Source organism: Schistocerca americana, chromosome 6 (genome assembly GCF_021461395.2).
Source record: "Schistocerca americana isolate TAMUIC-IGC-003095 chromosome 6, iqSchAmer2.1, whole genome shotgun sequence".
In the NCBI taxonomy this organism is placed as follows: Eukaryota; Metazoa; Arthropoda; class Insecta; order Orthoptera; family Acrididae; genus Schistocerca; species Schistocerca americana.
The window spans coordinates 182,923,328-182,949,835 of NC_060124.1; the positions used below are offsets into that span (position 1 = coordinate 182,923,328).

At 40.3% G+C, this 26,508-nt stretch overlaps 1 protein-coding gene across 1 annotated transcript in view; it reads left to right on the top strand.

The window, feature by feature from the left end:
* Positions 1-26,164, top strand: part of LOC124620037 (selenoprotein N-like) — a 153,181-nt gene extending 127,017 nt beyond the window's left edge. Inside the window, exons 7-10 of the mRNA XM_047146703.1 lie at positions 12,170-12,267; positions 16,456-16,665; positions 25,509-25,666; positions 25,750-26,164. Of these exons, the coding sequence (XP_047002659.1) occupies positions 12,170-12,267; positions 16,456-16,560 (203 nt within the window). The 3' untranslated portion in view covers positions 16,561-16,665; positions 25,509-25,666; positions 25,750-26,164. The remainder of the gene's footprint in view (positions 1-12,169; positions 12,268-16,455; positions 16,666-25,508; positions 25,667-25,749) is intronic.
* The last annotated feature ends 344 nt before the right edge of the window (positions 26,165-26,508 follow it).

Here is a 26,508-nt window from a genome sequence, read left to right on the forward strand (position 1 = left end):
CCATCCACAATCAAACGGTGAGGCTGAACAACTGGTCCGCACATTTAAGGCTCGGATGCGGAAACTTCTGACTTCTTCTGCTGCTGATGATGCGCTTCTCCAATTTCTGGCGTCTTACCGTTTCACCCCCGTGGGCGACCACAGCCCGGCTGAGCTCTTACATGGCCGACAGCCCCGCACGCTACTTCATCTTTTGCGGCCTTCCACCTCATGGCCGCGGGTGCCTTCACTTGGCCGGTTCACCGCTGACGACCTCGTCTGGGTATGGGGATATGGCAGGTGGACAAAATGGAGCCCGGGCCGCATCTTAAGACACCGTGGCAGACGCCTGTATGAAATCCAGATGGACATGGGTGTTGCAGTGCGTCATTCAGACCAGCTTCGGCCTCGTGTACCAGCAACGCCTGTTCCGAATGCTGCTACACCACCTTTGGCTCTACCTGACGCTTGGGATCTTGGCATCTCTCAATACTCACAACGCAGCCAACTCACCGTCATCGCGATGCCAGCACAAGAACGGACGCCACCAGGAGACGTGCCCATGCAGGAACGGGATGACCATCCTCTGTCAGAGGAAATCTACTCGCCTCCTCCTCCAACGGACACTGACACATTGCCCATGTCTCCTGTCATATCAACTGGACTTGCCGCAACGGGCAGATTGGTGCAAGGGGGCCCCAGCAGATTCGACCCCAACGTCTCCTGTCATCTCGACCCGTTATCATCGGGGACACTTCCGTCTGTACGGGAAGCCTCCTCCTCGAGACTTTACGGTGAGTCAAACAACGCCTATGGACGTCAGCCATCTCCAGGACACCTACATCAAGACCAGTGCAACAATTTCAAAGGGGGGAAAAGTGTTGTGACTCGCTGATCATTCAAAGCATCGCCGCGCAATTACGCGCATCCTCTACGTGCGGCGCTGTCTGCCAGCCATGCAGCAGCTGCACCACCTAAGCGGCCAGCCAAGCAGCAGCCGCTAGACTGGGACTCAGTGCTCATTCGAATGCTAACATGTACACATGTCTTGCTTGTCAACTTACTGTGTGACTTATATGTGTTGTGTCGTTCTGAAATATATGTGTTAAACTTGACGTTATAACAGTTTGGTGATATAAAAGGTGTCTGCTTCCTCTCTACTGACATATGTATAAGCAGAGCTCATTCTCTTCACAGTATGGTACTACACTCTCTCCATGTAGAGGCACCTTCCTTCACAATGCTCACTACAGCAAGTGTTGGTTCTGTTGCTCATGCTGTGTCATATTATGCAATACTGTCTTGTAGTGCACAATGTAGAGAGAAATTTGCACAGACAAGAAATATTACAGAGAGCAGCACCAGTATATATGCTTCTAGAAAAAATATAATAGGGTGGTCTCAGTTCATATTCTGGTAGGCAATTTTTATGTACTCAGTTAATACTTATAACTGAATTATCAATATTAATTATGTTCATGTAGAGGTATGGTGGGGTGGATGAGAAGGTACTTATCAATCATTGAAATATAAACAGCTGGAGACCCACATATTTGATACAAACACAACTGAATCTCAATATATTTTCAGGAGGTGGAATCCCACAGCTCATCTACAGGGTGTTACAAAAAGGTACGGCCAAACTTTCAGGAAACATTCTGTTGTGGGTTGGCAGGAGAGCCAACACCAGGATACAAGAGGAAGCCGAAAGGCACGCGTTTTAGCTCACGCAGGCTGGCGTGAGGTCTGGAACAGGTCAAGGAAATTAGAATTTAGAAAAAACGGACGTAGCTGGTGGAATACTTAACTTTAATCCATAAAAGGTGAACGTCGGTCTGACAGTACATGCATCACAAGATCAATAGCAACTGATAATGGCGCCTTGCTAGGTCGTAGCAAATGACGTAGCTGAAGGCTATGCTAACTATCGTCTCGGCAAATGAGAGCGTATTTTGTCAGTGAACCATCGCTAGCAAAGTTGGTTGTACAACTGGGGTGGGTGCTAGGAAGTCTCTCTAGAGCTGCCGTGTGGCGGCGCTCGGTCTGCAATCACTGATAGTGGCGACACGTGGGTCCGACGTATACTAACGGACCGCGGCCGATTTAAAGGCTACCACCTAGCAAGTGTGGTGTCTGGCGGTGACACCACAGGGGGCATTTGAAAGCTCTTGTCTACGCAACCCCGGTACCAAATGTAGAGACTCTTTGTGCTCGTATTGTGGATGGCTGTGATACAATATGTCATTCTCCAGGGCTGCATCAGCGCATCAGGGATTCCATGCGACGGATGGTGGATGCATGTATCCTCGCTAACGGAGGACATTTTGAACATTTCCTGTAACAAAGTGTTTGAAGTCACACCGGTCCGTTCTGTTGCTGTGTGTTTCCATTCCATGATTAAGGTGAGTAGAAGAGAAGTAATAAAATGAGCTCTAACATGGAAAGTAAGCGTTTCCGGACACATGTCCACATAACATATTTTCTTTCTTTGTGTGTGAGGAATGTTTCATGAAAGTTTGGTCGTACCTTTTTGTAACACCCTGTATATTTGAAAAATATCATTTTACCACCTTGAGCTGCTGGTAAAATTCTTTATTTGCATAACCAGTTCTGTTTGAATGACAATCATCAGTATCATAAAAGTATACAGAGTTTTATGTTAGATGATATACAAAATCATTATTGTTGCATGATAAAACCATGAATTAGACACTGTCATCATATCACAAAATAAATTACATCATCAAGCTATAAAGACTATGCTAGGTAGTCATTTGCAGAAGGTTTGAAGGGGAAGGAGGTGGGGTGAAGGAAAAGGACTGGAGAGGTCTAGGAAAAGGGGTAGATTTCGGAAAAGTCACCCAGAACCGCATGTCAGGAGAAACTTACCAGACGGGATGAGAAGGAAAGACAGACTGTTGGGGACAGCATTGGACAAGATTTGAAAACCTGAGAGCTTAAAGGTGGAAGACAGGGTAATATTCAAGACAGAAATTACTGCTTAAACATTGTGCATGAGTTAATAAGAATGAAAAGCTAAGTGCATCGTTAGTAAGAGAAGTGGAAAGGGGGGGGGGGGGGTGAAAAATGATGGCAAGACAATGAAATATGTAGAAAACTAAACAGAGTGAAGAAGAGAGTAGTTACTGTGAATAAATGCTGAGACAGAAGAAATTAAGCAGTAATCTCTGTCTTACAATTACCCTGTCTTCCACCCTTAAGCTCTCAGGTTTCCAAATCTCGTCCGATGCAGTCCCCAACAATTAGTCTTTCCTTCCCATCCCGTCTGGTAAGTTTCTTCTGACATGCGATTCTGGGTGACTTTTCCAAAATCTATCCATTTCCCTAGATCTTTCCAGTTCTCTTCCTTCATCCCTCTTCCTTCCCCTTCAACCCTTCTGCATGAAGAAGGAGCCACTGGCTGTGAAAGCTAGCATAATCATAAAGTTCTTTTATGAGTGTGTTCTGCCACCACTTGGTGAGTAGATTTTTTATCTATCCAATTAATTTGTCTGTCTGTTTTGGCACAGATAAAAGCAGTTTGGCTCAATTTGTCAGTTCTTTGGAATTGCTGTTTTTAATTATCAGACCATGAAAATCCAGAAAATTTAATAACTTCTAAACCTGTAGTGCATTCAACATGATTTTTACTTTACAAAAGATAAGTACCAGTATGAGGTGTAATCAAAAAGTAATGGGGATTCTTTTAATTTTGTGGAATTTATACATTCAGTTTTCAAAACTTACTTTTTTTGTATATATCTTGCTGGTACACATGTTCCTGATTATGTTTGTGAAGTTGCAGATGTTTGAATATTCAGTTTGTTGTCAACAGTTGAAATAGCTGTATGTGTTTTTGAGTGCTTGGTTAATTTTTACTTATAAAATAAAGGGATCAAAGAATTTGCATTAAATTTTGCTTGAAAAATGGAATAAAGAATAGCACCACTTTCAAAATGTTGACTGTGGCTTTTGGCAAATCTGCTATGAGTAAGATAAAAGTTTGCAAGTAGTATAAACATTTCAAACAGGGTCGAGAAGTCATTGAAAATGATGACCACTCTGGATACTCCAGCACATCAATTACTGATGACAATGTGAAAGAAGTAAAAAAACGGTTTTGGAAAATTCTGGGTCACTATCAGACAGGTTGTTGGTGATGTTCGTATATCTTCTGACTCGTGCCAAGCAATTTTTTCAATCTTTTGGGCATGAAACAGGTAGCGGCAAAGTTTGTTTTGAAATGGTTGAATGTTGACCAAAAAAGACGTCATGCAGACAGCACTCAGAAATAGCTGAATCAAGTTGACAGTGAACCAGAACTTCTAAAGGATGTTATAACAGGTGGTAAAACGTGAGTATATGAGTATGAAGTTGAAACCAAGGCCCAATCATCCCAATGGATACTACCTGAAGAGCCAATACTGAAAAAAAAATTGACAAGTTCAATCACACTGTTTTCTTTAATTAGAATTGGATAGTGCATCATGAGTTCCTGCCTTACAGTTGTATGGTCAGCAAGGAGTACTACCTGGAAGATATGCACCGTTTATGTGAATTAGTGTGAAGAAAATGGCCAGAACTGAGGCAAAACCACTTGTAGAAGTTGGATCATGCTCCCGCTCACACCTCAATGCTTCTTCATGATTTTTTGGAAAAAAAATGCACCGGACATGTCCCCCTGCAACTTCTTTGTATTCCTGAGGCTGAAGAGAACCACGAAAGGACGTCATTTTGCACCATTGATGAGATAAAAACAGAATCGCTGAAGTAGACAAACACCGTAACGAAAACTGAGTTCCTGAAGTGCTTCTAAGATTGGAAAGAGCACTGGCACAAGGGTGGTTACCTTGAAGGGGACAAAGTTGTTGTTGATAAAGAAGTAGATACTTTACGTAAAACAAAAATTCCTGTTACATTTTGATCACATCATCATCATCAGGATGACACAGAGGAAACAGAGGATGACATGCATAAAGCAGAAATACTAAACAGCTTTTTCCAAAGCTGTTTCACAGAGGAAGACAGCACTGCAGTTCCTTCTCTAAATCCTCGCACAAATGAAAAAATGGCTGACATCAAAATAAGTGTCCAAGGAATAGAAAAGCAACTGAAATCACTCAACAGAGGAAAGTCCATTAGACCTGACAGGATACCAGTTCGTTTCTACATAGAGTACGCAAAAGAACTTGCCTGCCCTCCTTCCCCCCTCCCCCCCCCCCCCCCCTTTCTAACAGCCATGTACCGCAAGCCTCTAGAGGAATGGAAGGGTCCAAATGATTGGAAAAGAGCACAGGTAGTCCCATCTTCAAGAAGGGTCGTCGAGCAGATGCGCAAAACTATAGACCTATATCTCTGACATCAATCTGTTGTAGAATTTTAGAACATGTTTTTTGCTCGCGTAACATGTCATTTTTGGAAACCCAGAATCTACTCTGAGGGAATCAACAAGGATTCCGGAAACAGCGATCGTGTGAGACCCAACTTGCTTTATTTGTTCATGAGACCCAGAAAATATTATATACAGGCTCCCAGGTAGATGCCATTTTCCTTGACTTCCGGAAGGCGTTCGATACAGTTCTGCACTGTCACCTGATAAACAAAGTAAGAGCCTACGGAATATCAGACCAGCTGTGTGGCTGGATTGAAGAGTTTTTAGCAAACAGAACAAAGCATGTTGTTCTCAATGGAGAGACATCAACAGACGTTAAAGTAACCTCTGGCATGCCACAGGGGAGTGTTATGGGACCATTGCTTTTCACAACATATATAAATGACCTAGTAGATAGTGTCGGAAGTTCCATGCGGCTTTTCGCGGATGATGCTGTAGTATACAGAGAAGTTGCAGCATTAGAAAATTGCAGCGAAATGCAGGAAGATCTGCAGCGGATAGGCACTTGGTGCAGGGAGTGGCAACTGGCCCTTAACATGGACAAATGTAATGTATTGTGAATACATATAAAGAAGGATCCTTTATTGTATGAGTTACTTCTGTAAAATATCTGGGAGTATGCATGCGGAATGATTTGAAGTGGAATGATCATATGAAATTAATTGTTGGTAAGGCGGGTGCCAGGTTGAGATTCATTGGGAGAGTCCTTAGAAAATGTAGTCCATCAACAAATGAGGTGGCTTACAAAACACTCGTTCGACCTATACTTGAGTATTGCTCCTCAGTGCAGGATCCGTACCAGGTCGGGATGACTGAGGAGATAGAGAAGATCCAAAGAAGAGCGGCGTGTTTCGTCACAGGGTTATTTGGTAAGCGTGACAGCATTACGTAGATGTTTAATAAACTCAAGTGGCAGACTCTGCAAGAGAGGCACTCTGCATCGTGGTGTAGCTTGCTGTCCAGGTTTCAATAGGGTGCGTTTCTGTATGAGGTATCGAATATATTGCTTCCCCCTACTTATACCTCCCGAGGAGATCACGAATGTAAAATTAGAGAGATTCGAGTGTGCACAGAGGCTTTCCGGCAGTCGTTCTTCCCACGAAGGGAAGGTAATGACAGTGGCACGTAAAGTGCCCTCCGCCACACACCATTGGGTGGCTTGCGGAGTATAAATGTAGATGTAGATCACCATCATCATCATCAACATCAACATCATCATCATCTTATTGGACAGTTTCCAGCCTCTGGCCGGGTCTGTATGGAACATAGGCCTGTCCATTGTCTTCTGTCTTATCACCATCTCTCCGTCTTCATCTTGGTCCAGTCTTCTCCTTTCTTCTGGATGCATTCCTCTACTCCTTTCAGCCATCTGTCTCTCAATCTTCCTCTTGGTCTCTTTCCTTCCAGTTTCATCTCATGTATCCTCCTGGGTACCTCTTCTCCTCCATTCTCTTAACGTGTCCATACCATCTCAGCCTTGGTTTCTCTGTTTCCTCCTGTAATGGTTCCACCTTCATTAACTCTATGATCCTCTTATTTCTTACCCTGTCTATCTTTGTCACTCCAATACTATTTCTCAAGAATTTCATCTCACTGGCTTGTACTTTGCTTTTCTCTCTTCCTTTCATAACCCTGGTTTCTGATGCATATGTCAGGATCAGGACATAGTATGACCAGTATCTAACCTTTTTACTGATTTGGTGTACATCCTTGCTCCATATCAGGCTTCTGACACTCTTCCGTAATGCTTCTGCTTTTCTCCCCCGCTCATTTATTTCTCTGTCATTTCTTCCATCTTCCTGTATCAGGCTTCCTAGGTACTTGAAACTCTCCACTCTCCTCAATCATTCCCCACCAATTGTTATTCCAGTTGTTCCTCTCTCCTTCTTTCTTGTTGTGATAATAATCTCACTCTTACTTTTACTAAATTTCATCCCATATTCTCGTAATGTTCATTCCCATATGTCCAACTGCTCTTGCACTTCCTCCTCCTCATTCCCCGAATCATCAGATCATTTAAAAACACCATAGCTTTCATCTTTCTTCACCAATTACTTGTGCTGCTGTACTCATTATATCATCCATCGCTACAGTGAAGAGTAATGGTGAAAGTGCACTTCCCTGCCTCAAGCCATTCTTCTGTTCAATCCAAGCCGATCTCTCTTCTCCCACTTAAACACAGCTTCCATGATACATTTCCTTATCATCCAAATAATCTGTTTTGCTACTCCTCTGTTCTCCAGGGCTTTCCACACTTTGCTTGTACGTACACTATCATACGCTTTTTCAATGTCCAGGAAGGTCATTGGTAGATCTATTCCATATTCATAGTGCTGTTCCCGCAGTTGTCTTACAGCCAGAATTAGATCCAGTGTGGGCCTTCCTGTTCTGAAGCCATGTTGCTCTTCTCTCATTTTTCCTTCTAATTTTGCTCGAATTTGTGCTTCCAAAATTCTCTCAAAAATCTTTGCACAATGACTCATCAGTGTTATCCCCTGGTGGTTCTTGCACTCTTTTCTATTTCCCTTCTTAAAGATTGCGACAATTATTCCCTTTTTCCAGTCTTCTGGGATCATCTTCTGTCTCCGCACAATTTTCATTACTCGATATAGCCATTGAATCCGCACCTCTCCTTCTGCTCTCACCATCTCTACACTTAACTCATCCAGACCTGGTGACTTCCCTCCCTTCATCTTGCCCAATGCCTCTTCCACTTCCCCCCCATGTAAGGTCTTTTTCTATTTGCTTTTCCTCTTCAGCTTGTTCCTCCTCATCCAGGTCCCCATTCGGGTTCAGGAGTTCTTCAAAATACTCCGTCCACATATTCTTGAGTTCCTCCTTATTCTCTTGATCTTGTCCACTTCTGTTCACCATTCGAGCGTAATCTGTCATACCGTTCTTCCTCTTACTTTTAATATTCCAGTATAACAACTTTTTTGAACCTTCACTAGCCTCCTCATCATTCTGGTGCCCTGTTCCATCCACTTTCTGCTTTCCTCCACCACCACTCTTTTTTCTTCTTTCTTTCTTGCCTCATACTCTTCTCTTGTCTGTACTGTTCTCTTCTGGAACCATACCCTAAAGGCTCTATTCTTCTTCTGTACTATATCCATTGTTCTATCATCCCACCAGGGTGTTTCTTTCCATCTCTCTTTGTTGCTTGTCCTCCCGCATATTTCTTCCGCTGCACTTACTAATGTTACAGTGAAGCTACTCATTCCTCTTCAACCATTTTTGCTCATACTTTGGGATGCTTTCCTTTGCTACTTGCAGGTTCTGTAGCCTGCTTTCTTCCTCCTTCAACTTCCTTACCCTTATACATTTTTCCTGGTTTTCTGTCCCTTTATTATCCTTAATCCCTCTCAGGTTCATTACCAGCAAACTGTGGTCGCTATCCAAGGCCTCTGATGGTGTACAGGAAGTAGTCAACTATCGACTTTCTTTTTAAGTCTTGACTGTACCAAGTAATCTTGTGGCTCTCTCTTTTCCTGAACCAAGAGTTCCCAACCAGCAAGCCATTCATTTGACAGATCTCCAGTAGTCTTTCACCTTCCTTATTTCAGCAGCCGCAACCCTCTGGTCCAAGCACACTTTCGCAGCCTTGTCTTCCTCTTCCATGTGTGTGTTTAAATCCCCCATTGCTATCATATTCTTCCTTCCCATCTGCTTCTGCATTTCCTCTTCAAACTCTTGCTTCTTCTCAGAAGTGCAACCCACTTGCGGTGCATACTCTTGTATTACCTCTATGGTTGTCCCCTTGAGTGAAATTTTGGTCATCATCATCCTGTCACTTATTCTCTTCACTTCCTCTTTTAATCCATCTCTTACTATTACTCAGACTCCATTTCTCCTTCCCTTCTCATTTCCACTCCAGTGCAGTCAGTAGCCTTTCCTCAGTTCTCTCCTTCCTTCTCCTTTCTATCTCGTTTCAGCTAACCCCAATAGGCCTACCTTCCTTCTTTCCATCATGTCTACCATCTCCTCCACATTTCCAGTCAATGTTTTTATATTTAATGTTCCAAATCTTAGTCTTTGTTTATAGCCAGTTCGTCGGTGATTAAATCCACCCTTTCCGAGGCTCATTCTATTTTTTAAAGCAGAAATCATAACCACTACTGGCTTGCTGAGCCTATCATAGTTTCACTAGAGCCCTGTTAGCCATCACTTTTCAGGATTCCTGTAGGTCCTTCACAGCTACCGTAGTGGTCATGGGAGACAGAGTCCCCACTGTACCTCACTCCTACAGGCAATCCCCTACTTTATGCTGTTGCCCATCTCCCACAACTTGGACGAGGGGTTGGACTAAACTTACAACAATCTAATGTAATGATGAGATGTTCATTCCTGACCTTGCATGTGCTGTTCCACACTACTGATACTGTTTTAGGATGGTTTACTTAAATGAGTGTACCAATGTTCTTATTCTGGGTACAAATATAAGCCTTTATAGGATTAATCTTTATATCTTATATTGTGATTGGCGTTAATTCACTGCAGATGAATAACCCCTTTAAATAATTTGTATGTGATGACTTGAGAATAGTAATCCTGTTAGCCTGTACCTGGGAAATTCTTGTCTATATCTGCTGCATTGACAACAAACAAGTAATAATTATAGTACTGTTTGGCAATGGCAGTGCAGCAAATTTGTGAATCATTTTACAATTTACAGTACTTAGAAAGTAGCATTTGAGGTTCAGAGAGTAGATACACTTTAATGATACAAACTCCGGAATCCTAAATATTTCAATAAGTGTGTGTAAGTTCTGTGCTGGGACCCTTATTGTTCATAATTTATATTAATGATCTGCCTAGTATCATGCCATTTAAATCTGTTCTGGATGCTGTTGATAACACTTTCATCACAACTGGAAATGACACAGGACCTAAAGGAACAAAGCAAAGCAAGTCTAAGAATTTGCGGTACGTGGTTTAAAGACAATGGATTGAGTGCAAATCAGAGTAACACTGAAAATAAATGCAATGTTTAGTTTATGCAGTACTAACACTGACACACACACACACACACACACACACACACACACACACACACACACACACACACACACACACTCTCACTCACTCACTCACTCTATATGCATTAAATTACCAAGAATCATGTACTTGGTTATATAAATTTGGAGCACACATTAGTAATAATGTGATACTTAGTTCTGATTATGTATTTTTTCATAGCCACATAACATACAGCATACTTCTTGGGGGGGGGGGGGGGGGGGGGCTGCTTCACTGGAGCAAGAAGAGCTTTTCTCAGCCCACCATTTCTTTCCATTACTTCCCACTTTAATCAACCCTTCAGTTATTTCCTTTTTTATAAATATGCAGGCTTCTGTACCTGGTATCAATTTCATTAAAATCCTTCTGTTTATGCTGCAGTGTCATAATACAAAGTACTAAAATAACTGATGTTTTGGTTGTCTTGTTGTTATCCTCATCAGGGCATTTTTGCTGGCAGTGGGTAGTTCAGTGTATTGTTTTTTCTATCATTGTCATAAAAGTACCAATAACAATTATGTTCATTTTTATTGGCTCCAAAATTCCACTGGTTAGTCAGAACAGAGGGAGGGGATGTATAGGAAACTAAACAGGGATTAAGAAACTTGCTGATCCTACTCCAAAAAGGCAGCATGGTTTTGGAGACTGTGTAGTCATAGGAATATTATGCCAGCTCTGTCTCAACAGTTTGAGATAATTGTGGTAGTGTCCGGTGAGGACATTGAACAGTGACTATTTGTGGTTCATCATACTGGAATTGCTGGCAATCAGGTGTTGAGATTGTTAGGCTACTTCAAGACATGAATTGTACCTCTTAAGTTGTGTGTGAGCATCCACAGCTGTCTCACAAGCACTTGGGCTTCCTCGAACTTACTAGAGAGATGGTGTTCTGCCAGAACCAGTCTATTGCACTGCCCTAATCAAATTTACCATTAGTGCACTTCCATGTGGGTGCTGAAAGATGTAGTAGTTTCCCCCACCTAGCTCACACTGCATACACAGTATACCTTGTATGCACCTGCAGTGTGGAAAAGATTTTACAGCATCATTAGCAGATCCTACCAAATCCTGGATTTTGTGGCAGCTCTGGAAAATTGGTCCAATGCCTCCTCATGACGCATGTTGGCCACACTTTTGCCAATGCCCTTGACGTTAAGTGTGTTACCAGCCGCTGCTCTGTTTAATTTCCCCTATCTGCATCCTGCCAGTACCTTGGGCCACATGTGGTCATTGCACAGAGGCCTCACTGGAGATTATGATGACTGCTTTACATAAACTGACCACACAGAACTGTCATCAAATCATCAAATTTCTGTGACTACCAGTAGGAAAGCACAGCCTGCACAAGCTTGTTGCCAGTTCACAATAAGCTACTAATTATCAACAAGAACAGGTTCCCATACCTTCCTCTAACTCCTTTTCACTAAAACCAATGATATTTTAAGGCCAGTAGAAACTTAGAAAATGTAAATTGGTGGTCTTATGAGACTGGCAGAATTGCAGCATAAACCGTCTATGCTCTAAGAAAGGCTGCTGTTGCAAATTTGAAACATCAGTTATTTTAGTATTGTATGTGATGATGCGGCAGCATACCCAGAAGGTTTTTAGTGAACTTTATTTTCATAGTTTTGGCATGTAAACAGGAATGTCATTCCAATAACTGAGAAGACAATACAGCTCAATGTTTTTATTAGTTTTAAAAAGATTCTGTATTTCTTAATTATGGTTATTCTCTGAAGTTCAGTGTGATTTGCAATTAATTGCCATATTCTTATGTTACAGAGCAGCAACTGACACCATCTAAAGTTAAATGGGATCAACAAATATCAGACGAAGATGCTGAAGATATGCTTGAAAAAGCCATGTTCCCATTTAAAGAGGTGTGTAATGTAAGACGGCATGTTCAATATGCGTTGAACATAGGGCTAGCAAACATATACAAATTTTGTACAAATTTGATAAGCTAACTAAAGTATAATGGAAGAAACATTTTTGTTACAGTATCCACAAGATGCACAAATTATCTTTCTGAAATCCATTCTACAGCAACATTGTTACAATTTTTTGACATTACAGGTGTCTTCCTCAGTTGCAACTGCACGTTTTGTTGCTCATTGTTTCAACTCCAACCAAACTGTGATGTGGACGTGCTGCTTGCCGTCCTAGTCATTGTTTGCATACACCATCAAACAGTAAAATAATGTCTCAGAAATTTAGGATGAATCAAAAAAGAAAAAAGGAAAAAAGTGGCACATTATATGTTGGACAGACTATAAGAACAGTTTTACAAAGATGTAAAAGAATAATGAGAATTCCTGGACAGAACAATATGTAAAATCAGGGGAAGGCAACCGTTCACCCATTGTGGACTGATGTGTGGAGCACTGAAACATGTAACGGAAAATAGCATTCACACTAGGTTTCAAGAACTAGCTCTTTTTCTAACATTAGTAGACCCATTCACAGACACAAAAACATTGATACCCAAATGCACATGCTCATGACCACAGGAAGACTAATCACTGACACTGGATTATTGAAAGCAGTTGCCTGTGCTGATGGGGGGAGGGAAGGAGTTAGAGAGGCGGTAGTGGGAAAGAGGCAGGTCTTTGAACAGATGGCTTTGTGGCACCATAACAAGATGAAAAAAAGTATGGAGATATAGGAAGAGGGAGAGGGGAGAACTGAGGGGAATGAGGAAAAAAGAAGAGAAGAGAAAGGTGAAGATGAAGATGAAGAGAGAAAGGGAGGGTAGAGGGGTTGAATCGAGGGGGAGGGGGGGGGAGGGGGGATGGAGGAGAGAGAGGGGGGGGGGGAGAGACACTACATGATTTTGAACAGAGGAGGAGTGATGTGGACAGGATAGAGAAGGGAAAAGGTGAGGTGAGGCCGTGGGAACGGGTTAGTGGAGGTTTATCCCAGAGGGATTGCTAGAGCACCAGATGTGTTGGAGAGAACTTTACTAGCTTGTGGATGAGTTCTTGAGCTAGGAGTTCACATACATGTGAATATCTTCTCTTCTCTCTCTCTCTCTGTCTGTCTCTCTCTCTCTCTCTCTCTCTCTCTCTCTCTCTCTCTCTCTCTCTGGAGTTCAGTAAGTAAAGAGGGGTGAGGGAGAGGTAGTACATGTACCAAATAGGGATGCAGTAGACAAGCACTGGAGCCAGTGAGTTAATATGTCACTGTGACAATGATGCCGTGGAGGAGTGGATTGTGATGGGTGCTGGATAGAGGAAGCAGGGACTGGAGGGTACAGGGTGCTGTGTCTTAGCTGGGGTTGAGACCATGAGGATTACTGTAGGAAAAGGAGAGTTACAAGGGTAACTCCCATCTACAAAGTTCAGAAAACCTGTTGATGGGGAACAGATACACATGGCATGGGGTATGAAGCAGCAGTTGAACTGAACATGTTGTGCTCTGTAACTGGGTGGTCAACTCCACTCTTTGCCGCAGTTTGGACGTGGCCTTTCATTCTGATGGACAGCTGGTTGGTGGTCATTCCCACATGAAATGCTGTTCTGCACCCCCTCCAAATCCACTCCTCCATTTTACTGTGCGTCACACAAAATCATTGTCTCCGGTGCCTGTGTATCACATCCCTGTCCTGTACACTTGGTGCTTCCATTCAAGCTGTCAGCCATCCCTTCCAATCTCTTTTTCTCCTTCTGCTCACACAATACAGCAGAACCCCTCACCCCAGCCTACCAAACTGCACATAGAACTGCAGACATTGTGTGCTCCTTGCACAATGTAGTAGCTCGTGTGCGCACCACACACACACACACACACACACACAAGCTAGCAAGGTTTTAATTTCTTTTTGTGTGCCTGTGTGCCTGTCAACACTTCCCCTATCTGGTGAGTTGTCTCCTCTACCCCTAATTTATTTACATTCTGCCAGGAATTTCCTTGCCATTCTGTCTGATTTTTCTATTTCATGTCCCCATAAATTGTTACACCCGGGTATTTGTAGTAATTGACTGATTCCTGTTTTAATTCTCTTCTCCTAATGAAATTAGGAAAATAATGAATTCATCAAAAGTAAAAGCTCACATGGAATTGATGGTATTTCCAGCAGAGTACTAAAAGCTTGTTCCCAACAAATAAGTAGGATTCTCAGCCACATAATGTAGTAACTCACAGAAACAGGACATTATTTCAGATAAGACTAAAATATACTATTGTTAAATCATTGCATAACAAAGGGGATAGGTCTGATGCTAACAACTACTGCCCAGTCTCACTTCTGACAGCTTTATCCAAAATTCTTGAAAAGTAATGTATTCAAGAGTAGCTTCACATATTTGTAAAAATGCAATATTGAAAAATGTCAGTTTGGTTTTCAGAAAGGCTTTTCAACAGAAAATGCAGTATATGCTTTTGCTGATCAAATGTTATATGCTCTGAATAACCGAACATCACCCATTTTAATATTTTGTGAACTCTCAAAGACTTTTGACTGTGTGGATCATGACATTCATCTAGATAAACTTAGGTATTGTGGCATGAACGGGACAGTGCAAGAATGGTTTAATTCATATTTAAGTGAAAGAATGCAGAAGGCTGAAATTAACAGTATAGATAGTTGGCTAAAATCAGCAGAGCCCTCTAACTGGGGAGGTATCAAGAAATTGTAAATAATGTCTTTCAGAAAATTAAGTGGTTCTGCAAATGGACTCTGCAAAATGTGTATGGCAATAAACAAACTGCCTTCAGTTAGTTGCATAGACGGTATATATTTCCATGAACTAGAAAAAAGAACGATCTTCACTATTGTGGGTTAAATCTGGCTTTGTTCATTTCCACATAGCATTAAAAGTAATTAAAAGAATTTCTGAATAACAACTCCTTCTACTCAATAGATGAATTTTTAGCTATGAAGTAGAAACTGTAATAATAATAGTGTGTAATGAAATCTTATGTTAAACTGACATGTTCCACATCATTACAAAATGTATGGAACCAGTATCAATGTATTGTGGTCACAGGATGCTACATTTTTCTATTTTTTAAGTGCATAATTCTAATTTTTTTAACATTTAATGCAAGTGGCCAGTTTTTGTACCACTTCAAAATCCTTCAAAGATCTGACTGAATATTTGTGCAGCATGTTTCAGATAAACTTCATTACCAGTAGCTATATCGTATAAGAAATTCAGAGGTTACTGTCAACATTTTCCATCAGGGGCTGTGCAATAAAATAGGCACTAGAGATTAGAATGGCAGATAATTTAATTACAAAGAAAACAGGCTTTAATGTATGTAAAACGTGTGGTCCTGCACTCAGTTTGCTTAAACCCTGGTGAAACTCTCGCCCTACCCCCCCCCCCCCCCCTCCTCTCTCTCTCTCTCTCTCTCTCTCTCTCTCTCTCTCTCTCTCTCTCTCTCTCTCTCTCTCTCTCTCTCCCCCCCCTCCCTCTGCTCAAAAGTAAGACTTTTTGGTAAAGGATACTGTCTTAATATGTTTTCCTTACTTATAACATTATTTTATGGTTTTGCATTGGTTTTTGTTTCATCTAAAGTTCCTGAGAAACTTTTTCTTTGTCATTGTCAGGAGACAGTCACTAGTTAAGTGCACAACAAATAGTCCACACAGCAGGCAACAAAATCTGTATTAACAGCTAAGGAAGCCAACTAGGGAAGTTATCAAAATATAACAGCTGCACTTTCTTTTATGCTCTTCTAGGCACTCCATGATTTAATTCTTCTCTTTGAGCTAGTTATTGCCTGCAGATCATTCAGTATAGTGGAGCCTCTCAACAGCTTTTCTCTCTCTAGGATTTAGTATCTTTCCCTTCCTTTCTTTACTGTAGATATTTTCTTGATATTTTCTTTCATCTTCTCCTGCGAATGAGAATTTTTTAGAATGAAAGAAGCTCTTAACACTTTTCTGTTCATGTCTGTCAGACCAGTAATAGCTGGTTGTCTCTTAAGGTAGTCACTGTTCTTTTATATCATATGATTTCAGTTTGATATTTAACATTCACACTTTGAATTGCCTGTTTTATGTAATCTTTATTTTTATGTGTTCCCCTTTCTAATGCCTGATTAATGTGGTCATGCAATAGGTCAAATATCATCCCATTAAGGAAGCAGTGGTGCTCTCTCAGCTGACGCAAAAGCCGTTACACTGCATTGTTCTCTGGGGTGTCCTAGATGACCAGTCGTGCTGAGGCTCAGGTCGGTCCTTGAGAGAAGGTGCACTGTCTGCTTCTTCTGTCATGGACACACTCAAGAAACATTTCATAAGTTCTTGGGCACTTGTAGCTGATCTGAAGGTAAAGGAATGTCATAACTTTTACAATTGCAGAATTTAGCAGACAAAAGATGATTGAGATCTGATTTCCTAGATTTGAGTAGTAAAAATATAAACTCATGTAGATGATATACATATTGGAGAAAAATTATGAAAAACGACAACACAATGAATTTAAAAGTTCATTTTACTACAAAATGAAGGATTCTGGCAGTATCTCATTTATATTTGTCTTTAGAAAATAGAAATAACTTTTTTCAGCATCAACTTACACTACTGGCCATTAAAATTGCTACACCACAAAGATGACGTGCTACAGATGCGAAATTTAACCAACAGGAAGAAGATGTGATATGCAAATGATTAGCTTTTCAGAGCATTCACACAAGGTTGGCGCCAGTGGCGACACCTACAACGTGCTGACATGAGGAATGTTTCCAACCGATTTCTCATACACAAACAGCAGTTGGCTGGTGTTGCCTGGTGAAACGTTGTTGTGATGCCTCGTGTAAGGAGGAGAAATGTGTACCATCACGTTTCCGACTTAGATAAAGGTCAGATTGTAGCCTATAGCGATTGTGGTTTGTGGTATTGTGACAGTGCTGCTCTCGTTGGTTGAGATCCAATGACTGTTATCAGAATGGAATCGGTGGGTTCAGGAGGGTAATACGGAATGCTGTGCTGGATCCCAATGGCCTCGTATCACTAGCAGTCGAGATGATAGGCATCTTATTCGCATGGCTGTAACAGATCGTTCAGCCACATCTCGATCCCTGAGTCAACAGATGGGGACGTTTGCAAGACAACAACCATCTGCACGAACAGTTCGATGACGTTCGCAGTAACATGGACTATCAGCTCAGAGGCTATGGCTGCGGTTACCCTTGACGTTGCATCACAGAATGGAGCGCCTGCGATGGTGTACTCAATGATGAACCTGGGTGCACGAATGGCAAAACGTCATTTCTTCGGATTAATCCAGGTTCTGTTTACAGCATCATGATGGTCGCATCCGTGTTTTGCGACATCACGGTGAACGCACTTTGGAAGCATGTATTCGTCATCGCCATACTGGCGTATCACCCGCCGTGATGGTATGGGGTGCCATTAGTTACACGTCTCGGTCATCTCTTGTTTGCATTGACGGCACTTTGAACAGTGGACGTTACATTTCAGATGTGTTATGACCCATGGATCTACCCTTCATTCGATCCCTGCGAAACCCTACATTTCAGCAGGATAATGCATGACCTCATGTTGCAGGTCCTGTACAGGCTTTTCTGGATACAGAAAATGTTCGACTGCTGCCCTGGCCAGCACAGTCTCCAGATCTCTCACCAATTGAAAACGTCTGGTCAATGGTGGCCAAGCAACTGGCTCGTCACAATACGCCATTCACTACTCTTGATGAACTGTGGTATCGTGTTGAAGCTGCATGGGCAGCTGTACCTGTACACGCCATCCAATCTCTGTTTGACTCAATGCCCTGGCATATCAAGGCTGTTATTACGGCCAGAGGTGGTTGTTCTGGGTACTGATTTCTCAAGATCTATGCACCCAAATTGCACGAAAATGTAATCACATGTCAGTTCTAGTATAATATATTTGTCCAATGAGTACCCGTTTATCATCTGCATTTCTTCTTGGTGTAGCAATTTTAATGGCCAGTAGTGTATAAAGTAATATTAATAATCTGTCTAATCACAAGCACTCTTTGGTAATTCCAAATTATTAATTGGCTTTTTAAATTTGGTTGTATATAATAAGTTACACAATACTAAATAAACAAACATGAGGGTAGGTGATTACTCCTTTTTAGACAATTGATGAGTGGCACATAACCACATGCCACTCTCCTGGTTATTGGACAATCTTTTATGCTTACATTTCACTGCAATATTAATAATGTATATTAACATAGCAAGTTCCTGTAAATGTCTTCCTGTTAGACATTATTTTCCTATCTTCTTTTGTTTTTCTACAGCAAAATCATCTGAAACAAATTCTTATTTCTAACAAAAATGGTAGTCATGGGAATATTTGTTGGGGAGTGGTTGTCAGAATTCCAAGATCTTTGAAGAGGGCTCTGCAAGATACCATCTACTTACTATCTACTTTACACAGCAATTTTACAACTGACTTATACGGAATACTTAATTTACTTTAACTGAATTACCCTTGAAGATAACTATGAACTATGTAAAATAATCAACAGTGTAAGGAAAGATAGATTGCTACTTACCGTAAAGATGACATGTTAAATTGCAGACAGGCAAAACTGAGATGCTTATGCAAAGCTTTTGGCCATCGCCATCATCAGCAAAAGAGAAACAAACACCATTCATACAGACAAGCAAGCTCACCTCATGCACACATGACCGCCAACTCTGGCATCTTGGGCTGGAATACACTCTGGCTCGAACTGCTGGAGTTGGCATTTATGTGCGCGTGATGTGATCGTGCTTGTGTGAATGAATAGTGTGCGCTTCTCTTTTTCTGAAGAAGGCTGTGGCTGAAAGCTGTGCATAAGTGTCTTTTAATTTTCCTGTCAGCAACTTAACATGTCTTCTTTATGGCAAGTGGCAATCTGCCTTTTCCTGCATTTTTGATATTCCTACCAGGAGTTTCAATCCTTAATGCCTGTTACATTACCTGTGAACCAGTTGTAGCCCTCTTCAGCATCATCTGCACTATTGTCATATAACTGAGTTCTGGGTCTTGATTAGTATGTTTCTGTCATCAGAAAACATCACACTTTTAAACAGTCCTTTTAAGTTAATGGACTGTCATTTTTAAAGTTCAGGAACAAGAGGGGCCCTAGTAATAAACCGTGTTGGACTCTTATTTTATGATCCCTCTTCAGAGTTGTTTTATTCATATGGTGTAATTAATCAATGTGATTTTCTTCCCTTTATGAAAGTAGAGCTCCATCAATGCAAGAGAGATATAACAATTAAATTTTCCAAATAGTTTTCAGTACACAAATGGGACCAGTCACTGAAAAGCAGAAACATTGAGTCGTCAGTATGCACACTCAAAAAATAACAACTTGAAACTTAGTAACTGGAGTGCCTCCTTGAGCACGTGCACACGCACACGCGCGCACACACACACACACACACACACACACACACACACACACACACACACCATGCTAATGGAAGTTGGTTATTATTGCAATTCCTAGTGCCTGCTTAGAGTTATTAGTGTGTACCTCACCTAATTCCACATTGTTGTAATGATTCTGTTTAATGACATGGAACATGAATGAATGAACATTTTGGAGTAACATACTATTAATATTTAATATCAGGTAAGAAGAGCCTTGGCAAAGAACACAAGACATAGGAGTAGTGTACAGAAGAAATGGGTATTTTGATTAACTAATCATTGTGGACAATTTCAAGAATTCCTGTGAAGGAGACTGAGATCAAGAACAGAGAAAAAAAACATGGGTTGCTTATATACCCTAATCTTTAGAAATGTTTACATAGGTAGTGTACTGTGGTAAATTCTCTAAATGCATTTAACTCCTTCCAAGAATGGTGTCATTAAAGATGATCCAGATCTCCAAAAACCAGGTATACACCACATTTGTTGCCAGTGTGTTGGGTTGAATATATAACAGAGCACCAAAACCAGTTGAGGAAAAAATAACAATGTCAGAAAAGACAGGTTGGTACTTACAGTAAAGAAGACACTTGTTAAGTCTGTACAGTAAGCAGCAATTTGTCTTTTCCTACATTTTTTATATTCCTACCTGGAGTTTCCATTGTTTAAAAAAAACTAAGGAACATATGAAACACACTTCACATAGGCAAGCAAATCAACCATTACCAAACACAACCAGGAATACAATCATTAAATATGACAAAACTAGTGTCGCTGTACAGGATCAAAGTATCTAATGCAGTGTAATTAAGGAATATATCAACATAATGATATTGGGAAACATTACAAACAGGGATGGAGATTTCAGTGCAAATAAGGCTTTAGAATTGATGAAAAATATTATTTAAAGGTAAGAAAACATTTTATTAGCTTTGTAATTACACTCTGGATACGAAAAAAAACACATTTACTGAAAGAAGACACAGAAGTTACATACAAGCCAAGAATAAAGATATTGACAGCAGAGTCATGGAGCAGCACATAAATATAGACGACAAGGAATTTTTTCTTTTCTTTTAACACTTTCTCCAAAAGAAAAATCATGAAATTATTGCTTTGTCTCTTGCATGCCAATTTCTGAACATAGAAAATTAAATCGAACTCGTTCTAGGGGTTTCGTCAAAATATCTGCCAACTGGTTGTGTCCATCAATGTGTTCCAAGAAAATCTCACCGTTCAGATATCTTTCACGAACATAGAAATGTCGGACCTCTATATGTTTAGAACGTTGATGATATTTTGGATTTTTTGCCAACTTCAATGCACTAGCATTGTCAGTGTAAAGAACTGGAGGCTGGCCCGACATTTCCACTAATTCTGGTAGCAGACGACATAACCAAACTAACTCTTTCACTCCTTCACTAGCTGCAATTATTTCCGCCTCGGTTGTGGATGTGGCCACTACTTTCTGCAACTGACTTGTCCATGACACTGCACCACCTGCGTACTTTGCAAGAATTCCAGTTGTTGAGCGCCTTGTCCGGTTATCACCTGCGAAATCTGCATCAGCGTAAATCTTTAGCTCTTCTTTTTTATTATATACAATTCCAAAATTTAAGGTCCCTTTCAAATACTGGAATGTGCGCTTTACTCTATTCCAATCTTCAGTGGTTGGTTTCTCCATAGCTCGAGCAGCTTTATTGACTGCAAAAGTGATGTCTGGACGAGTTACTGTTGAAAGGTACATAAGACAACCAATTGCTTCACGGTAGGGTACAGATGACGAAACTTCTTCATTTTGATTATTGTCCTCATGTCCAATAGGAGTTGAGATTGTATTGCCTTCTGCCATTCGAAATCTTTGCAGAATTTCTTCTGTATATTTCTCTTGACTTATCATTATTGCTCCATCTTCATATTGCTTTATATTTATGCCAAAAAAATTTTCAAGACTGCCAGTTGTTATTTTGAATTCATGTTGTAAAACATCCATAAAAACAGCAATTTCTTTCTTGTTACTGCCAACAATCAGGCCATCATCAACGTAGATTGCCACATAAAGGTTATTTCCATTTTGTCTATGATAAAATAGGCATGGGTCTGCATCACTGTTTGAAAAACCAGCTTTCTTCATGAACTCAACAAAACGTTTGTTCCAGCAACGTGGCGCTTGCTTCAACCCATAAAGACTTTTTTTTAAGAAACATACTCAGCCTGTACCATCTTCGAAACCTTCTGGTTGTTCCATATATACTTCATCTTCAAGTATTCCATTCAAAAAAGCTGTCTTTACATCGAATTGTTCTAGCAGCATTTTCTTTGAAGCAGCTACAGCCAACAGAGTTCGTATGGTGTCATAACGTGCCACAGGGCTAAAGGTGTCGTCATAATCAATTCCTGCTTTCTGAATACAGCCTTTTGCAACCAATCTGGCTTTAAAGCGAGTACCTCCATTGACTGCGACCTTTCGCTGTAGAACCCAGCGGTTTTGCAATACTTTGGCATTCTTCGGACGGTCAACCAACACCCAGGTATTGTTTTTCTTTAGTGATTGAAGTTCTTCACTAATAGCTTGCATCCATTCTTCCTTCTCATTTGACTGCAATATTTCTGGAAAACAGTTTGGATCTTTGTATTCAAGTGCATCAACTTTTGTTATGCAAAATTCACCACTTTCCATCCAGGTTGGTTTTCTTCGTTGTCTTTTATTCTTCTGTTTCTCTTCATTAGAAGATTCAGCAGCTTCTGCTTTTAAAAATTCTGTTAATTCTTTATTTTCATCAGATTCACTCGACTCTTGACTTTCTCCAGAATCGAGAGTGCCAATTTTTTCTTGAGTTTGACTTCCTCCAGAAGTGTACAGTCTAGGAGATTTACATTGGTCATCTTTAGATGAATTGGGATCATTAAATTCTTCCTGAGGGACTTCAAATTCAACATGATCACTATATTCAACATGATCACTATGTAAATCACAAACAATTTCTGGCTTTAATTTCACATCGTGACTCAACACCACTTTACTTTTAGATGGAATCCAAACTCTAAACCCATCTTTGTCATTAACATATCCAACAAGTCGTCCAAAAACTGCCTTATCATCAAACTTGGAACGGAATTGTTTGTTAATGTGAACATAGCAGCCTGTGCCAAAAATTCTGAGATGATCAAGTCGTCCTACTGGTCGATTAAACCATAGTTCATAAGGGGTTTTATTTTCAACTGAAGATTTTCCAGTACGATTTATTAGGTAGACTGCTGTATTACATGCCTCTGCCCACAACCCTTTAGGTAATTTACTCGGATTTAGCATTGACCGGGCAGCTTCAACAATTGTCCTATTTTCCCGTTCAGCCACACCATTTTGTTCAGGAGTGTAAGGAGGAGGAATCAGTAGCTCTATTCCCCTGTCTGCAAGCAGTTCACTGATATTCTTATTGTTAAATTCTTTGCCACCATCACATTAAATTGTTTGACAACATGTCCATTAGTTCGTGCTTCATTTAAAAACTGCTTAAGCACAGTGCACACTTCATTTTTGTGTCTTAAAAAGAAAATTCGACGAAATTTACTAAAATCATCTAGTTTAAGAAGTAAAACAATATTTGAAATGAGCCTGTGTCTGTAAATAAACATGACTGCGAGCGGCGATTATAAGGTCAGCATTGATAAGCTTGAAGGGCCTGATGACTGGGCCCATAACCTGATGAAAAATGTTATTTAAAGGCAAGAAAACATTTTATTAGCTTTGTAATTACACTCTGGATACGAAAAAAAACCACATTTACTGAAAGAAGACACAGAAGTTACATACAAGCCAAGAATAAAGATATTGACAGCAGAATCATGGAGCAGCACATAAATATAGACGTCACGGAATTTTTTCTTTTCTTTTAACAAGAATTGACATTGAACCTGCCAAGGTGTGCCTGTGATCTCATCCATCAAAACTGGAAAACACAATAGAGACATGTGCTTCAAAGAATGATGTAACAGCCACATGGGGGAAGGACATAGTGGACACCATCATCCAAATTAAGTTATAATCTGAAATTGTCAACTTGGGTTTAAACCTTGAAACACACCATGAAAAACAGTGATTTGAGAGAAAAGAAAGTGGTTAAAAGGTGTCGTGGTTACCGATTCAACACGACATTTCTGGTATCAAAATGAGATGCTCAAGCCTTTTGGTAGTCGATCCTATTTATGAGAACATGCTTAGAGCTAAGAAAGAATCCATAATGGTGGTTGCCCCTCCACCTGCCCCTCCTTGTCTTTGCCACCCTGTGAATGTTGACATGCTTTACAGGAGTTAGTTCTGGAGTCTAAATTGTCCATGACATATGATGCGTATCTTTACCTATGAAATAGTCAATGACCAAAGCAGCCCAATAAGTAAAGGCACAATCTTCCTTGGAGAAGGAGTCTGGATCAACAGTACCTCTGTACTTCTAAGTATCTCTGGATAGTTGTACATGGGTGTTGTTGCACATGAGTGCAATACCTCATCACTGCACCTCTTGGTGCCTCACCGCACTGTGACTCTATCACCACTGTACTAAGCTCTTTCTACTGTCCTCTTGTGATCTTACAGGCTACCTAATTTTCCTCCAGCTTGCTGGGAAACGGTAACTCCAAAGGGATCTACAAGATCTGTTGATATAGTTCTCTTGATCACATAGTTATAAAATTCTGTTGAGCTGTTAAAGCAATAAATTGGTTTCAGCTGTTAAAGCAAGAAATTGGGTTAGTGGAGTAGTTACTCTTGATAAATACTGTATCAGTCTAAGATGAGCATTCTCTCCATCTTACAAACTCTGTGGGTCTGTCATGCTGCTGACTACACACTGTGTCCAACCTGTTTCAATGCATATGCGAATGGGGTCGGGCATCGTGTGGGATGGATGTGTGAAATAACACTTTTGTTTCTTTTAATATGCCCATAGAATCTTAACCTGCATTTTCTAATCTTGCTATTGATAATTGCTCACTGCATTTTCTAATCTTGCTATGGATAGTTGCATACTGCTTGATTTCCCATTTGCCTCACAGTTGATATAAAATAACCAAGTTTTTCTTAAGACTTTTCATCCTGTTTTCTCAGTGTTTTCATTGTTTGTTTTACTGTTCAAAATTAGTGTTTCTGATTTGTAGAGGCACTCTGGATTAATTATTGTATTGTAATGTCTTAATTTTGTTTGTTTTTAAGATACATTTCCCCTCATAGATATCTTGGGTGACTCAGTATGCATTTTCTATCTTTTGACATTTGATTTCTGCTTTTGTTTCAATTCCATTTTCCTGAATGCTTTCAGCAAAATATATAAATTCATATCATCATCATCATCATCATCATCATCATCATCATCATCATCATCATCACCACCACCACCACCACCACCACCATCATTAACTAGAGCACACCAAGGCCTGTACTCCAGATCGCTTTCTGTTCAAGTTTACACAATGGAGGATACCTGAATTGCGGTTTGCTTCAAGTCCTCAGGCAAAATTAAAAATTTTTATACTGAACTTCACACACTCCTCAATATAGTAGAGCCAGGGTTAGGTGGCCATGATTAATGTGTTTTCTGCTCAGAGCTCATGTGGAATTTTTATTCACTAAGTCACTGATGACTGTGACATCAAACACCCTAAACCAAAATAACCAAGCAATCAATTCTGAGAGGTACTTATATCAAGAACACATTATTTAAGTTAACAAGATCACACTCCTAACTAATTATTTTGCAGGAACTTTCTGCTGCTGGCATGAGAGAAGCTGAAGAACTGCTTTCCAAATACTCCTTTCCAGTAACAACAGAGATTATGATGCCAAATGGAACAGTCATCGGCATTCTAAATGCAAATGATATATTGGACAGTATAATGCCAGATATGAAATGGGACAGGTAATAAATTTAAAATCCCCATGCAGATAACATGTTAATTTTTAATTAGTATACCAAAACTTTTTCCTTTCTGTCTTTTCCAGACATCAAGATCCTGCTGAGTATGTCTACCACCAGTTCTTATTAGAAAGCCTCAATTCAGTGAACATAATACATTAATGTAAATTTTGAGTTAGTATGAGGCTGTTGAGCACATTCCGCATAAGTGACTTAAAATGTAAATTATTTTCTAGTCAGTATGAATTGGAAAAAGTGTTACTGTGTGATGGACTGACTTTTATCATTAGCACAAGAATGACTGTTTTCAAATGATGAATCTTGGATATATGTTAATATGCACAGAGGTTGTGTTGCACGATGGTAGTGTATGACTACCTGGCTATAAAGCTCTGACGAGTTGAGTCAAGGTACGATGTTGTAAAAATTGTACCATCTGCAAACACACAAAATGTATTTTGTATAAGTTGTACAGTGGGTATAATAAATTATTTTAGTAAACAAAAAGAGCATTAAATTGTGTTTTCTTAGCTTATTAATGGTAATCTATACAACTCAATGCTTCTACTATTCAGTGAGTTGTTATTTTTGTCCTAAATTATTTAAATGTAGAAATCATGAAAAGGATAGATTCCTACTCATCATATACGAGTGCAGATGTTGAGTCACAGGCAGACACAACTAAAAGAGTGTTCAACAGGTATGCTTTTGGCTGAACACACACTATTCACCATATAGCGGAGATGCTGAGTCACAGATAGGTACAACAAAATGGCAGTCACAAAATGAGCTAAGGCCTTTGTCAAACACACACACACACACACAGCAACAGGAGTGCATGATGG